Genomic DNA, 17,322 nt, shown 5'->3' on the forward strand with positions numbered 1-17,322 from the left:
TTCCTGGAACCAATCCCCTATATATAGGGAGGGATAACTGTATATGATTGATTAACTTTTTGATTGTCTTTATTTAAGATGGTTACTTAAAACACGTAGCTTATTGAAATTGAAGGTAGAAAAATTTGATATTTCTTTTTAATGTGAAAGTCAAATTATAGGCCAGGCATGGTTGCTCATGCCTGTAATCTCAGCCCTTTGAGAGGCCAAGGCAGGAGGATCACTTTTGAGCTCAGGAGTTCGAGACCAGCCTGAGCAACATCTCTGCAAAAAATTTAAAAATTAGCCAGGCATGGTGGCACACATTTGTAGTTCCAGCTACTCAGGAGGATGAGAAGGGAGGATTACTTGAGCCAGGGAGGTTGAGGCTACAGTGGAACTGTGTTTGTGCTACTGCACTCCAGCCTGGGTGACAAAGGAGACCCGATCTCAAAATAAAATTTCAAAACTCAAATTGTAGCTTAAAATTTGTGTGTGGTAATCATGGATTGAATTATGTACTTTTTTTGAAAATTCAATTTGGAGATAATGGTATAGTATATTAACAGATTTTTTTTAATTGTACATATTTCTTCTGAAAAATTATCTTTTGTATATAAGAATGATTGCTCTTTGAATATTTTCGAGTTAAAAAATTAATGTGAGAATCTAATCTTTCAGAAGTTCAAAGTCCAGTTATCTTAGATATCTTAAGTTTGAAGACTGTATTTAACTTAGGACTTTTAGAAAACTTGTTTCTAAAGAACATATATTGTTGATATATATATATTGTAAAGCAGATGGTTAGAAGCAGATCTCTAACTAGCAGAACTATTACATCCATGACTTCAGCGTATTAATGTTGTGGTGTTTCATAAGGTTGAAAGTTTGGTGTTTGAAAGTTTTAAATTCTGTGAACTCAGTGTATATTAAAAATTCACCTCTATGTTTTTTTCTGTACCTTTTCTCCCCAGGCTGGTGCTTGAGTTCAGCCTCCTGTCTTATGCTTTTGGCAAATTTCCTACCGTTGTTTGGACCTGGTGGATCATGTTCCTGTCTACATTTTCAGTTCCCTATTTTCTGTTTCAACGTTGGGCCACTGGCTATAGCAAGAGTTCTCATCCGCTGATCAATTCTCTCTTCCATGGCTTTCTTTTCATGGTCTTCCAGATTGGAGTTCTAGGTTTTGGACCAACATACGTTGTGTTAGCATATACACTGCCACCAGCCTCCCGGTTCATCATTATATTCGAGCAGGTAAGGCTTTAAGTGTTACCCAAGGCGATGCTGTTCTCAGCTAAAATAATAATAACGATGATGACATACTGATACTATTATTTTTAGCTGTATTAGCTTGGATAAATTTTCACGTATTGTTCCTTTTGCCATTATCTATAAAATTGTTAAACTAGAATCTTCTCACCTCTTAAGTTTCACGCTAGCTTCCATGTTCTCTGAATTTTGATAAATAAAATAAATTACGTTGAATTTTTTTTTTTTTTTGGAGATAGAATCTCGCTCTGTCACCCAGGCTGGAGTGCGGTGGCATGATCTCAGCTCACTGCAACCCCCGCCTCCCAGGTTCAAGCGATTTTTCAGCTTCAGCCTCCCGAGTAGCTGGGACTACAGGCGCCCGCCACCACACCTGGCTAATTTTTGTATTTTTAGTAGAGACGGGGTTTCACCATATTGGCTAGGCTGGTCTCAAACTCCTGACCTCATGATCTGCCTGCCTTGGCCTTCCAAAGTGCTGGGATTACAGGTGTGAACCACTGGGCCTGGCCACATTGAACTATTTTTGATGCATCAAGATTTTGTTCCTGAATACTTTTTGTAAAAGTCATTTAAATTATAAAATATTTTCGTAATTAAAAACTTCACTTTTGAAATGTCAGATTCGTTGTTTTGTCATGTAACTATTTCTGTCTAAATAAAGGTTTTATTTTGATTTGTTTCTACACTTATCAGGATTTTCTGACTTTATTGGCTGTCTATAATGTGTTTGACTAATGGAAAGGATGCTTGCAGGAGACTTTCTTTGAACAGACATCTTTTTCCTACTGCTTTTGTAGATTCGTTTTGTAATGAAGGCCCACTCATTTGTCAGAGAGAACGTGCCTCGGGTACTAAATTCAGCTAAGGAGAAATCAAGTATGTAATTTCTTTTGTACATTCTTTCTTCCTCCCCTTCCCCCCATCCCATTCCCTTCCCTTCCCTTCTTTCCTTCTTTCTTCCCTTCCTCTCTCCCTCTTGTCTTTCCTCCGTCCCTCCTTCCTTCCTTCCCTCCCTCCCTCCCTCCCTTCCTTCCTCTCTCTCTTTTCTTTTCTTTGTGTAATTTCATTAGTTTAAAGGATTATTGACTGGATATTTCACCCTTTGTTATTTACTGGGGTGTCACATTATATATTGCAGAGATTGTGTTTTATTTCAAATATATATGATCTATATTGATTTTGAGGACTACTTCATTGTTTCCTGACTATTCCTGCTTTGCCCTTGGACCTACAATTTTAAAAAAATTGATTATCTTTTGTAACTTTGCATTATTTTTATGGAATGTTAATAGCCTCATTACACCTGTGCCTGCCTATTCTTTGCACATTGTTGCTTCACACTCTAGAAATTATCTCAGTCACAGGAATAACTTGGTTTAAAGAGATTGGTAATATTCAATTCATGCAAGAATAAGAAGTCATTCCAGAGGTCAGGAAAAAAGAACATGAGCTGATAAGTCATTTTATTCTTCCCTGTTATGTGCTTCCTTGTATTCCCCCCCCCCTTTATTTTTGCTGCGAAAAATCAAAGAGCCTCTGATCTAACTATAGTTTGCCTTTTCTAGGCACTGTTCCAATACCTACAGTCAACCAATATTTGTACTTCTTATTTGCTCCTACCCTTATCTACCGTGACAGCTATCCCAGGTAATGGTACTATGAAGCAGAAATGTGGTAAGCACCAAAAGTGTGGCATGAGTGAGGTAGGATAGATAAACAGGGGCCGGTTAATGTAGGGACATAGAAAATATAGAATGAGTTTTCATTTTCTGTCTGACCTGGGAAGCCTCACATGGTGAGTATAGAAGTTTAATTTGGTTATAGTAATTCTTGACAGAATAATAAAGTATTTCATATGGTCATAAATGATGTTCTGTGTGTAAAACCATTAATTTATTTTATTTTATTTTTTTTTTTTTCTGAGATGGGAGTCTTGCTCTGTCACCCAGGCTGCAACGTAGCACGGTGGTGCTACGTTGGCTCCCTGCAACCTCTGCCCCCTGGGTTCAAGTGATTCTCCTGCCTCAGTGTCCCAAGTAGCTGGCATTATACGTGTGCGCCACTACGCCCAGTTAGTTTTGTTGTATTTTTAGTAGACGCGGGGTTTCACCATATTGGCCAGGCTGGTCTCGAGCTCCTGGTCACTGCCTTCCAAAGTGCTTGGATTACAGGTGTGAGCCACTGCGCCTGACCAAGAAACATTAATTGTGAGGGTCTTTATTCAAGTTCAGTTACTTTATTTAGAAACCTTATTTTTGTTTCTTTCTTTTTCAGGAATCCCAGTGTAAGATGGGGTTATGTCGCTATGCAGTTTGCACAGGTAAGTTTTTCTAACTGTCTAAGGTATGTTGATTAGGAAATGGGGATTCATATTTACGATAATAATATAATCTACCTAAATCTAATTGGGAACTAAGAATGCTTTCTGTTGACATTATGCAGTCTTTTAAACTATTTCCAGTATAGTAAATGGTGTTTGTTTTGCCAACATCAGAAGTAATTTTCTTTAATAAAAGAATATATTAGGCCAGGCGCAGTGGCTCGCGCCTGTAATCCCAGCACTTTGGGCAGCCGAGGTGGGCGGATCACAAGGTCAGGAGTTCGAGACCAGCCTGGCCGACATGGTGAAACCCTATCTCTAGTAAAAAATACAAAAATTAGCCCGGCCTGGTGGCACGTACCTGTAATCTCAGCTACTCGGAAGGCTGAGGCAGGAGAATTGCTTGAACCTGGGATACGGAGGTTACAGTGAGCTGAGATCACGCCACTGTACTCCAGCCTGGGCAACAGAGCAAGACTCCATCTCAAAAAAAAAAGAATGTATTATTTTATAAAGTAATTCTAGTTGGTAATTTCAGTAATTTCAGTAAACATTAATTTCCCCCTTCCTGTTTTTTGGGGGAGGTGTATATGTATCCATCAGAATCATTAATCCTGGAAGATCCCATTTTAAATCATTGTCTCAATCAAATGCCCATTTATGAAATAAGTTATTTCGTTAAAAGGGTTTTTTTTTTTTTTTTTCAGACAGAGTCCCGCTCTGTCACCTAGGCTGGAGTGCAGTGATGCAATCTTGCCTCACTGCAACCTCCACCTCCCGGGTTCAAGCCATTCTCCTGCATAAGCCTCCTGAGTAACTGGGATTACAGGTACCTACCAGCACACCTGGCTAATTTTTGTATTTTTAGTAGACATAGGGTTTCACCATGTTGGCCAGGCTGGTCTCGAACTCCTAACCTCAAGTCATCAACCTGCCTCAGCCTCCCAAAGTGGTAGGATTACAAGAGTGAGCCACTGTACCTGACCATGTTACGGGTTTTAAGCAGCAGGAAAAACAGGTTCTAAGAGTAAGCTCTTTTAAAAATATCATTTGGTAAAGGGTTAGGAAAAGTGATGGTAGAAACTAGGCTTGAGTAATCTCTCTGAAGGATTATAGCAGTCTTCTATGCTAGTGTTAGATGGAATACATATGCGAACGTTACTTTAAGGGTCACATCTGCACTTTCTTTTGGAGAGAAAAACATCGCCCTCCATCTTATTAAGCCATGGTTGTTATAATTCTGTCTCTGTTATGTTCCAGGTCTTTGGTTGCTTCTTCTATGTGTACTACATCTTTGAAAGACTTTGTGCCCCCTTGTTTCGGAATATCAAACAGGAGCCCTTCAGCGCTCGCGTTCTGGTCCTATGTGTATTTAACTCCATCTTACCAGGTAACTTGGGTACTTGTTAATTTGGTCATGCATAAATTCACGAGGTAAATAGAAAGCTATTGCCTATGAGCACCTTTGGTTTGCCTACTTTTTCATCTAAACTTCTATACATCTATACCCATCTTGACCTCTTTTGCATCTGTTTTATAAATGAAGTATCTTTCTTCCAGTCTCAGGTCAGTCTTTCATCTTCTGGCTTTCACTCAAGTTGTGCCTTCTCTGACAGTGGACAGTCCACATTCATGCTGTGTCTTCCTGTTCACTATTCAGTTCATTGTAATCTTGCTCCTGATTCCACCAAGCCACTTAAATGCCCTTTGTTGAAATTACTAGTAACCTCCGTATTCTAATCCAGTGGATGGATTAAGACGTACTTTAACCCTTATCCAAGTTGACCTCCATGAAGCATTGGGTGCTGATGATGACATTTTGAAACCTCTCTTGTCACTATTTTCTTGCTCTTTTTTTTGAAACCGGGTCTCTCTTTGTTACCCAGTCTGAATGCAGTGGTGTGATATGGCTTACTAGTCTTGACCTCTTGGGCTCAGGTGATCCTCTTGCCTCAGTAGCTGGGACTACAGGTGCATGCCACCACGCCTGGCCAAGTTTTTATTTTTTGGAGAGACGGGGTCTCCCTGTGTTGCCCAGGCCGTTCTCAAACTCCTGGGCTCAAGTTGTCCTCCTGTCTCAGCCTCTCAAAGTGCTGGGGTTACAGACTTGAGCCACCATGCTCGGCCTTTTACCACTATTTCTTATTTTCCTCCTGTCTTTCTGGCCATACCTTGATTTCTTAAATTTATTTATTGCGTTTTTTTGGTCTATTATAAAGATATATGAGTAGCCAGTACTATGCCAGGTGCAGAGGACTCAGAAGTGAACAAAACATGTATTATCTTTACACTCTGGGAATTTTTATAGTTTCCCTTACTTTTCCTCTTTTCTTTACTCATCGAGTGTTGGTAATATTTTGTGTCATCACCTTCCCTTTTAACCCTCCCTCACCGGCCCCAAGACTTATTTGAATGAACTCTGTATCTGTTCCTAAAATAGAATATGTGTTACATACTTGAGTGTCTTCCTCACTAGCTGCAAAGTTATTGAGATCAAGGATTGTCTTTTATAGCCAATCACAGTCTCTCTCATATTGTCTGGTACATAGTTGATGCTCTATAAATATATATTTTTTAATAAATGAGTGAAAGAGGTGGACATATAAGTGGATATTTTACAATATATTGTAATATATACTACATAAGTAGGATAAACAAAATGCTTATGGCCTTTGTTTCGTATTAGAGAGAACATTTAATACTGGATATTGAAAAATAGGTAGGTATTTGCCTGGCAGAGAATTGGTGGAAAGGTCATTCTAGGTAGTGGGATGGATGCAAGGGAGTGGAGCATTCTGGAATGGCATAAATCCAGTTGTGGATGATGCTTACAACACTTAGAGGGTAGAATCCTTGGAGATATGTTTAGAATGTTATCTGTGTCACTATGTTAACCATGTCACTGTTAACGTTTTGGACTGGTTAATTCTTTGTTTGGAGTGGCAGTCTTCTGCATCGTGGCATAATCTGTTTAGCAGCATCCTGGCCTCTAGCAACTAGATACCAGTGGCACAACTCCCTCTCCTCCAATTGTCACAGCACTGGTACAGTGGCTTGCACCAGTAGTCCCAGCTACCCTGGAGGCTGAGGTGGGAGGATCACTTGAGCCCTGTGAGTTGAAGTTCAGCCTGGGCAACATAGTGAGACCCTGTCTCTTAAAAACAAAAAGTCTCTAGAATTTCAAATGTCCTGTGGGGGAGAGGGGCCAAAGTCTCTCCCCAGTTTTAAACAATTGTTGAAGACAGGGGTATAGGGACCAGATTTTTAAAGGGCCTTGGGTACCAGGTTAAGCCATATATCTAGGCATTTCTTAAAAACAAACTGGGTAGGCTGGGCGTGGTGGCTCACGCCTATAATCCCAGCACTTTGGGAGGCCGAGGTGGGTGGATCGCAAGGTCAGGAGATCGAGACCAGCCTGGTCAACATGGTGAAACCCCGTCTCTACTCAAAATGCAAAAACTTAGTCGGTATGGCGGCACGTGCCTGTAATCCCAGCTACTCGGGAGGCTGAGGCAGGAGAATTGCTTGAACCCTGGAGGCAGAGGTTGCAGTGAGCCGAGATTGCACCATTGCACTCCAGCTTGGGTGACAAAGTGAGACTCTTGTCTCAAAAAAAAAAAAAAAAAAAAAAAAAACAACCCCAGACTAGGTAATGTCATTCGTTGAACCCACTTTGAAGGAAGTTACTGTTTTAAAATTAAGATAATTAGCTCCAAAAGTATATCATCTGTGGAATGGGTAAACTGGAATAATAACTTATATTTTACAAAATAATACCAGCTAAATAAAATGATGTGATATAATTAGTTGCTTGGCATGTGAGCTATTTGGAAAGACTGTTAATATTGTTAATCTTGTTTTTAGGTGTGCTGATTCTCTTCCTTACTTTTTTTGCGTTTTTGCACTGCTGGCTCAATGCCTTTGCTGAGATGTTGCGCTTTGGTGACAGGATGTTCTATAAGGTAGTATATACTTAGACTTAGCTTTCTTTTCACATTTTTTGGTCTTCCTTATTATTAAGTATTTCGACATTGTTGGCCAATGTCACCAGCCTTTCATACAAACATTGTGAAATAATTTTCTTGTCTACAAATTTACCAATATTCTCTGAAATTCAGTTACAGATATAACTAGCATAACCTTGTGTTTTCTTCTTTCTCTAATGTCTGCTCCCTTATCATAAGCACATGGTTTCTGCTGTATCCTGCGAGGATGTATTGGTGATTCCTGTAGGAAACTATTGGTTCAGAGCACACCATGAGACTTCCCTGAGTGTTCATTCATTTGAAATGGACCGTCTAGTTCTGTAGGAGTGACCTCAGCAAATTATTCCATTTAAGACAGCTGAGCAGTTCACGAGGGAAATAACTTTTCCCTGTTTTGTTTTGAAAGGTATTAATTTTGCTTCAGATAGTATCCTTACGCTTCTAAAGTTGGAATTAAGCTCTAGAATTAGAGTCAGAATGGCTCATAGCATTCTTTAACTCTACCTAAAGCTCTCTTTGAGTTTTGGTTGTTTTTAGCAGCACTCCAAGTCTACCAACTTCTTTCTCTACATTAAGTGCGGATTGCAGATTTTAGATAGCTGATTTCATTCATCTGATCTTAAAATTGGGAGCAAGAAATATATATAGGGATACTAGGACTTTGAGGTGGCCACCATCTCACTCTTTGGGTAATTTTGCCATTTCTGGTAACCACCAGACAGCTCTCTAGTGTTAGCACTCTATCTGGTCTTCATGACCATAGAATTTTCTCATGACATTCTAGCAAGGTAAAGGGGGTGGGGCTTACTGATTGCTGTTCAGATGAACATAGACTTAAATGATTCTGTGTGTTGTGTATGAACCTAGGAACTAAATCATACATAGTACGAGAATTCATGTCATATTCAACACTAATAACCAAAATGCCTTTGAAGATTTTTCTGTCATCAGCATATGAACCAACAGTTTATCACAGTGCACTTTGGTTTTTCTGTTACATGTGTTCTTTGGGAAAGTCGGGGGGGGGTGATGTGTGTGTATAGTTTTATACCTTTACTTTTTCCCTCAGGATTGGTGGAACTCCACGTCATACTCTAACTATTATAGAACCTGGAATGTGGTGGTCCATGACTGGCTATATTACTATGCTTACAAGGACTTTCTCTGGGTAAGCAGCAAGATTTAAGTTAATGTTATTTAAGAAATAGAGATTCTTTTTCAGAAAGTATGAGTATTATACAGCTGGAAGAAGTTATATTTAATTGCTCATGAGGAAAGGGTGATAGTATATTTTCAGTTTTCTTTTGAGAAATTTACATGTAGAAACCTGCTTTGAATGGTGCTGCTTAGAAACTACTGTGTACAGTAGTAGGTCTAATACTGTGTCTTTTGCTCTAAATTTTATCTTACGTAACAAAGTAAGAATGCATGGAGGTTGGAGTTGAAATGATCCACCAATAATAGATAGTTTCTTTTTTTTTTTTTTTTGAGACGGAGTCTCACTCTGTCGCCCAGGCTGGAGTGCAGTGGTGTGATCTCAGCTCACTGCAAGCTCCGCCTCCCGGGTTCATGCCATTCTCCTGCCTCAGCCTCCCGAATAGCTAGGACTACAGGCCCCCGCCACCACGCCCGGCTAATTTTTTGTATTTTTAGTAGAGATGGAGTTTCACCATGTTAGCCAGGATGGTCTCGATCTCCTGACCTCGTGATCCACCCGCCTCAGCCTCCCAAAGTGCTGGGATTACAGGCGTGAGCCACCGCGCCCGGCCTAGATGGTTTCTTATGAATCTCATTGCCAACAAATAATCTCCCTATGGTCTTTTTCATTCGTTTTTCTTGGTTGAAGGTGAAGAAACACTTTTTTTTCCCCCACTCTTGTTGCCCAGGATGAAGTGCAGTGGCATGTTCTCGGCTCACTGCAACCTCCGCCTCCCAGGTTCAAGTGATTTTCCTGCCTCAGCCTCCCAAGTAGCTGGGATTACAGGCGCCCACCACCAAGCCCAGCTAATTTTGTATTTTTAGTGGAGATGACATTTCTCTACGTTGTTGGTCAGGCTTGTCTGGAACTCCCAACCTCAGGTGATCCACCCACCTTGGCCTCCCCAAAGTGCTGGGGTTACAAGCGTAAGCCACCGCACCCAGCTGAGAAACACTTTACAGTGAAAAACACCTTTGTGTGGATTTGTATCTCTCCAATCAGTGACACCTGGCTTTCAGATATTCTTTAGAGCAGAATATACTTAGACTGATGAGATGTAATCTTGAATCTCCTGGTTGATTAACACTGGTATCTGGATTGCAGTTTTTATTAAGTGAGGCACCATTTGGCTTAGTGACAGCATCTTATGGTGGAAATAGCATTATATTAATATTTGAGTGCTAATTCTGTCATTCAGGTGTAGTTTCACATATGGATAAGGCAAGTCCCTTCTCCTGAAGTCTTAGTTTTGTTATGTGTAAAAATGGAGAGGACGCTTGCCCCATCTACCATACAGTGTTACTCTAAAGACTGAAATTCAATGTTTCATTTATATAGGAAAACTATGTTTTGTCAGTTGTAATAACTTACAAATATAAATTATTGATATTTTTGAAAAGACTCATATTTGAAAAATAAGTATTTGTAAGTATATATGATTTGTAATTATTTTAATAGATTTAGATTAATCCAAGGAGTAGACTTAGAAAGTTAAGTACAAATATAATAGGTGCCTTTGGCATATAATTTTACATCCTATATAATTCATGCTTCCTTTAAATTTTTAAAAATTACTTTGTAATGTTTTCCTTTTTCTTTAGTTTTTCTCCAAGAGATTCAAATCTGCTGCCATGTTGGCTGTCTTTGCTGTATCTGCTGTAGTACACGAGTATGCCTTGGCTGTTTGCTTGAGCTTTTTCTATCCCGTGCTCTTTGTGCTCTTCATGTTCTTTGGAAGTAAGTATCTTGGCATGCTGTGAGTACTGGGTACTGTGCTAAAAAAGAAAACCAGATAGAAAGGAAACTATAAAATCAATGTAGGAGAAGTAGATAGTAGTAACATTTTAAGGTAGTACTTGTTTATCAGATGGTCAGAATATTGACTTTTAATAATTATACACAGCTCTGTCTCAAGATGTTTACACTTTGAAGTAGAGAAATGAACTAGGTAACCTCATGAAGACCATTGATGACACTGATTTGGTAGGTCATAAAAGTTATCTATATAAACAGCTTTCCCATTCATATACATTGTGATTATGCACCCCCTAGAAAACTGACAAGTTTTTGAGTGAGTAGAGAGGGAAAAGTTGGAATATGAATATTCTAATTCCATGAAATATATATACACATGTTCTGAAAACACTGATTTCCTGTAAGTTACTGATTTTAACACTGAAGCTTTATTTTTCTTTGTAGAAACAGTGACCAGAATTTAAAAATATATAAACAGTTGTTGTTCACTGTGATTATGAAATGATAACAGCAGATATATCTGAAGCCCCTCATCTTCTGATAATAAAATTATGTTTTGATACCTATATATTTCTTTCTTTTTTTTTTTTGAGACAGAGTTTCACTGTCATGACCCAGGTTGGAGAGCAGTGGTACCATCTCAGCTCATTGCAACCTTTGCCTCTCTGCTTCAAGTGATTCTCCTGCCTCAGCCTCCCGAGTGGCTGGGATTACAGGCGCACACCACCACGCCTGGCTAATTTTTGTATTTTTAATAGAGATGGGGTTTCACTGTGTGGGCCAGGCTGGTCTCAAACTTCTGACCTCTGATAACTGTATATTTCTTTGTTGCCTTTCTATCTTTAGTGGCTTTCAACTTCATTGTCAATGATAGTCGGAAAAAGCCAATTTGGAATGTTATGATGTGGACTTCTCTTTTCTTGGGCAATGGAGTCTTACTCTGCTTTTATTCTCAAGAGTGGTATGCACGTCAGCACTGTCCTCTGAAAAATGTGAGTCACCAATCTGGTTGGAGTGCAAAAGAACCTGTTTATTCTCTGATTGTGAGAGTTGGTGGGCAATGTTGAGGAGGATAGTAGTGGAGATTATGATGAATTAGTGTTAAAGAGAGGGAAATGAGGAGTAAAAGCATTCGTTTATTATCTGATCTTACTGTACTTGAAGTTTTTCCTTTTGTTTAATTTTCTTCACATTTAACTCTCCTAGTTTTTGGTTTTCTCCTTTTACTGCCTTTTCTTTAGCCCCTTCTAATTTTTTTCTTTTTCTTTTTCTTTTTTTTTTTTTTTGAGACCGAGTCTCACTCACTCTGTCGCCCAGGCTGGAGTGTAGTGGCTCTATCTCAGCTCACTGCAGCCTCCGCCTCCCAGATTCAAGTGATTCTCCTGCCTCAGCCTCCCAAGTAGCTGGATTGCAGGAGCGTGCCACCACGCCTGCTATTTTTTTGTATTTTTAGTAGAGATGGGGTTTCACCATGTTAGCCAGGATGGTCTCAATTTCCTGACCTCATGATCCGCTCACCTCAGCCTCCCAGAGTGCTGGAGGCACCGCGCTCAGCCAGCCCCTTCTAAGTATTCTCCAGGGTTTTCCTAATGCCATGTATGTCCCTACTACCACCACCTAAAACATATCTTCTTTTTTTTTTTTTTTGTGGCGGAGTCTTCCTCTGTTGCCCAGGCAGGAGTACAGTGGCCGGATCTCAGCTCACTGCAAGCTCTGCCTCCTAGGTTTACGCCATTCTCCTGCCTTGGCCTCCCGAGTGGCTGGGGCTACAGGCGCCCGCCACCTCACCCGGCTAGTTTTTTGTATTTTTTAGTAGAGATGGGGTTTCACTGTGTTAGCCAGGATGGTCTCAATCTCCTGACCTCGTGATCTGCCTGTCTCGGCCTACCAAAGTGCTGGGATTACAGGCTTGAGCCACCGCGCCCGGACTCTTTTTTTTTTTTTTTTTTATTAGAACAACTTCCTTCTAAATAAACTCTTGGACAACACTGAGATGCCTTCCATTACTCTTGATTCTATTCAGGTTTCATTTATTCTTAGGACTTTAGTTTTTAGCTATACATGGGTACAGATTTTTTTTTTTAGGAGGATGGCTTTTTTTTTTTTTTTTTTTTAAGAATTTTATTTTCAAGTAACATAGTATAGGACATAGACTTAGGAATTTTCCGGCAAACACTCTGGTTAATTTAATTGATGTGATCTGGTTAATTAAATCTATTAGCACTAGCTGAAAGTACTGCTTATAGTTATGCATAGAATTTAATGATGGAAACACCCTAAGAAGTAGGATTGCCAGGCTTTTTGTGTATATAGGGCATGTCCTATATTTAGTACTTTTGTCCTGCCTCCTGTATGGGGTTTCTTAGAACACCCCAAATGTCCTGTATTCTGCCTTTTTCAGTAAATTACAAAAAAAATGGCAGATAGAGCTGTTTGTCTCAAGTTCATCTAGGCATCCTGTACTTAAACATTTGCTAAATTTGGTGGCCCTACTAATAAGTCATTCAATCCCTACAACCTTCCAGGTTTGGAGGGGATGCCTTCTTGATATATTTCCTGGGTATTGCTCATAGGCAACTGTAACTTAAGATGTCCATAATGAAATCAGTTTCCTCTCCAAAGCTTCCCCTCTTTCTGTGTATCCTATGTCTGTTAGGCTGCCTCAACTCCCCCTCTTTATTTCATACTGATCTCCTTTGTTCATCTGAAGTAATTGCTCTCGACTGTCCCTGGTCACCTGGATTCCACATATCAGATTTTATTCTCCTATCAAAATCCAATTTGGATGCCACATCTTCCATGATGATTTTTCAAATGCCTGCTTCCCTCTCTTTCCTATTTCTGAACTTTTGTAGTGCTTCATTTGCTCCTCCTTTCGATAGTTCAGTAATTTTAAACCTTGTATTAGTCATTTATATATATATATATATATTTGTCATCCTTAACCACCATTTAGATTTTAAGGTACTAAAAGTAGGGCTGTGCTAAAATAAAAGATACAGAAAGAAGTAGTGCCTATTTAGAAACTGGTCAAAGTCCACACACTTGTGTATAGTTTACTGGACTTTCAAAGCTTTATGTGAAGCATCTAAATTGAATAAATCTGTGTTATAGATAAAAGTACTGAACATCTTTTGAATTAGTGAGGTGCTTATACCTTGAGGGTTATTGAAATGGTGGAAGGCATTTTAGAGATATACAATGTATCATATTAACATCCCCTGTCTACCTCCACACCTCTTCTACTCTGTACACAAATAAATTATTTTTCCATTCCTATTTTTCCCCACTGCAGCCCACGTTTTTGGATTACGTCCGGCCACGTTCCTGGACTTGTCGTTACGTGTTTTAGAAGCTTGGACTTTGTTTCCTTCTTGTCACTGAAGATTGAGTATTCTCCCTGAGTTGGAGCCAGCAGTTTCCAGTTGCTCCTGAAGTTATCTGTGTTATTTGGACCACTCCAGGCTTTACAGATGACTCACTACTCCATTCCTAGGTCACTTGAAGCAAAACTGTTGGAAGTTCACTGGAGTCCTGTACACTTAAGCAGAGCAGAACTTTTTGTGTGGAGCTGAGTCAGGGGAGAAGGCAGACTAGTAGCTGAAGTAATGACAGCTTTATCCCTTGGTAATTATATCTGTTTTGTTTCTTGACTCCGTCCAATCAGAGAATAAACATCATTGTTTCTTGGCCACTGAATTAGCCAAAACACTTAGGAAGAAATCACTTAAATACCTCTGACTTAGAATTTTTTCATGCACACTGTTGGAATGTATGCTAATTAAACATGCAATTGGGGAAGAAAAAATGTAGAACGATTTTTGCTATTTCTAGTAGGAAAAAAAAGTCTGTTTTCCAAAGATAATGTTATACATCCTATTTTGTACTTTTTTTGAAAAAAGTTCAATTTTCCTCAGTTTGTACCTTGTTTTCTCTATAGGTCATGATTTCTGTGAAGCAAAAAGATGCCTTTACCATGAATTCTTGAGTTTACATCAATAATACTATATATTAAGGGGATCAGAAGTAGGAAGGAAAAAATAAAAGATAGCAGAGGAAAAAGAAAAACATTTCCTCTTATAACTTCCAAAGTAATTTGTAAAAAAGATTTGTAGAGTCAATCATGTGTTTAAATTATTTTATCACAAACTTAACATGGACGATATTCCTTTTTGACTTTATGGTAATAACTTCTTTGAAGTTATTTAGAAATATCCTTTGGAACAATTATTGTCTAATAAATATTGACTTATCTTGAATTATTTTGCAGACTAGTGAGTCTGTAACATAAGTATTAATCACTTCCACTCATATTAAAATGATCATTAAGGATCCAGAAGCTGGCTTCTGCGTTTGCTCAGTTATTATACTTTTAACGGTAGTAGGTTTTTAGGTGGAATAAATTAATACGTGATTGGTTTCAAGGAAATATACTCTATTATGTAATACTTTCATTTTATAAGATGCCCATTTCTAATACAACGTGTGTAGAAATTATTTGTATGTATGAGGTATGATTGTAAAGATTGAGCATTGGAAGGGGTATCAGAGACCATGTAGTTCAACTTTCCACTCAAAGTAAAATTTATGAATTATTTAAATGATTGTTGTTACTTGGAACAGCCACTTGAGAGGCTCTCTTGGTATTGTTCGGGATTGTTTTGAAGTCAGTTTCAGTCTCACAAGAAGGTAAGTAGAATTTCTTAGTAGTCACAACTTAATTTGAACCACAAGTATCCAGCTTAATCACGTATCTTATTCACGATACAACTGATGAGTTTAGGTAATTTTCAAACATTAAATCCAACTTCAGTGGACACAAATAGACCTCAAAGGAGGTTATTTTTAAAAAAGTATTCTGCATGTTCCCGCAGTAATGTTCTGCACAACAGTATTGTAATTGTAATGGAATCATAATCTCCCAACTAGTTTGCTTTAATATGGCTTATAATTCTTGACATTTTTCTTAAAACGAATCAGTCTCTTGAATTTATAACTGCATTTTAAATATATTGGGAACAGATTGCTCTAAGACCTGGTTATGAGCAAGCCAATCTTTTGAATCTAGAGAATGGAATTCTTAGGTTTATATTTCTGTTAAGAAATACTATAAATATGACTCTTATGAGAAGACTTTGTTGCTCTGTAGTGTTTCTGAATACTGTACTTGTGGGATTGATCAAGGCTATTTTTCAAAAAGCTCTCTGCTTCCTGTTTGTTTGTTTTTGAGACGAAGTCTTGCTCTGTTGCCCAGGCTGGAGTACAGTGGCCTCGGCTTACTACAACCTCTGCCTCCCTGGTTCAAGCGATTCTCCTGCCTCAGCCTCCTGAGTAGCTGGGATTACAGGCCCACGCTACCACGCCCAGCTAAGTTTTGTATTTTTAGTAGAGATGGGGTTTCACCATGTTGGTCAGGCTGGTCTCAAACTCCTGACTTTGTGATCTGCCCGCCTCAGCCTCCCAAAGTGCTGGGAATACAAGCGTTAGGCACCGTGCCCGGCTTCTGTTTCCAGTTATTAGTGATTTTTCTGCCCAAGATTGTGACAACAAATATGTAGAACTATATAGACTGTTTAGAATGCTGAGAGTGTTCTAAGAAAGTTTCAAAAAAAGTAGCACTTCAAGGAATGGTCACTTTCTGTGAAAGAAAGTGGTTTGATAGCCATAATCTTATTGCTAGCTGCTTTTAGCAAAAGTCTTTTCTTGAAACCACCCCCATACTGTTTAAAGAAATAAAAACTAAAATCTCTTGCTAATGTTTCAGGAAGATTTATTTTAAAGTAATAAGCTTAAAGTTTTTGTTTCTGTAAGATGTAATGATAGTAACTATTATTTTGGGCATATTAACCAACAGAACAACTATGTAGTATGTATTTCATTTTCTCATTAGATCTCTAACTTGATCTTCTAGTACCTTTATGTATGAGGATAAATTTGTTAGATCCTTTTATTCTCTATCTTGGATAATGATGCAAAATGGAGTTTTGTTTTGTTTGTTGGTAGATTCATGTACTAAAACTGTCCAGGTAAAGTTGCTTGCCTCATGTTAGAATTTAATTAGAAAACTGAGGCTGCCTTAATTTTTTTTTTTTTTTTTTTGAGACAGAGTCTTGCTCTGTCGCCCAGGCCAGTTTTTTTTTTTTTTGTCTTGTACAGATGGGGTTTCACCATGTTGCCCAGGCTGTTCTCAAACTCCTGGACTCAAGGGATCTATTTGCCTCAGCCTCTCAAAGTGCTGGAATTACAGTTGTGAACCACAGCTCCTGGCTCCTGGCTCCAGAATCAATATTTTAATGGAAGATAGTTCATACTTTTTGTTTTGTTTTTTTTTGGGGGGACGGAGTCTGGCTCTGTGGCCCAGGCTGGAGTGCAGTGGCCGGATCTCAACTCACTGCAAGCTCCGCCTCCTGGGTTCACGCCATTCTCCTGCCTCAGCCTCCCGAGTAGCTGGGACTACAGGCGCCTGCCACCTCGCCCGGCTAGTTTTTTGTATTTTTTAGTAGAGACGGGGTTTCACCATGTTAGCCAGGATGATCTCGATCTCCTGACCTCGTGATCCACCCGTTTCGGCCTCCCGAAGTGCTGGGATTATAGGCTTTAGCCACTGCGCCCGGCCCCTTGTTTTTGTTTTTAAAGAGACAGGGTCTCACTCTGTTGCCCAGCCTGGAGGGTAGTAGCATGATCGTAGCTCGCTGCAGTCTCAAACTCCTGGACTCAAATAGTGCTCTGGAGTACCTAGAACTACAAGTGCCTACCACCACACCCAGCTAATTGATTTGTTTTTTTGTAGAGATGGGGTCTCACCATGT

General features: G+C 39.2%; 1 protein-coding gene across 1 annotated transcript in view; it reads left to right on the plus strand.

The window, feature by feature from the left end:
- The window catches only part of SOAT1 (sterol O-acyltransferase 1), a 58,510-nt gene extending 42,241 nt beyond the window's left edge, over positions 1–16,269 (plus strand). Inside the window, exons 7-16 of the mRNA XM_023231251.2 lie at positions 954–1,236; positions 2,052–2,130; positions 2,820–2,901; positions 3,529–3,574; positions 4,835–4,964; positions 7,439–7,536; positions 8,630–8,728; positions 10,360–10,495; positions 11,360–11,505; positions 13,809–16,269. Coding sequence (XP_023087019.1) covers positions 954–1,236; positions 2,052–2,130; positions 2,820–2,901; positions 3,529–3,574; positions 4,835–4,964; positions 7,439–7,536; positions 8,630–8,728; positions 10,360–10,495; positions 11,360–11,505; positions 13,809–13,865 — 1,156 coding nt within the window. The 3' untranslated portion in view covers positions 13,866–16,269. The remainder of the gene's footprint in view (positions 1–953; positions 1,237–2,051; positions 2,131–2,819; positions 2,902–3,528; positions 3,575–4,834; positions 4,965–7,438; positions 7,537–8,629; positions 8,729–10,359; positions 10,496–11,359; positions 11,506–13,808) is intronic.
- The last annotated feature ends 1,053 nt before the right edge of the window (positions 16,270–17,322 follow it).

This window comes from Piliocolobus tephrosceles, chromosome 1 (genome assembly GCF_002776525.5).
Source record: "Piliocolobus tephrosceles isolate RC106 chromosome 1, ASM277652v3, whole genome shotgun sequence".
Lineage (NCBI taxonomy): Eukaryota > Metazoa > Chordata > Mammalia > Primates > Cercopithecidae > Piliocolobus > Piliocolobus tephrosceles.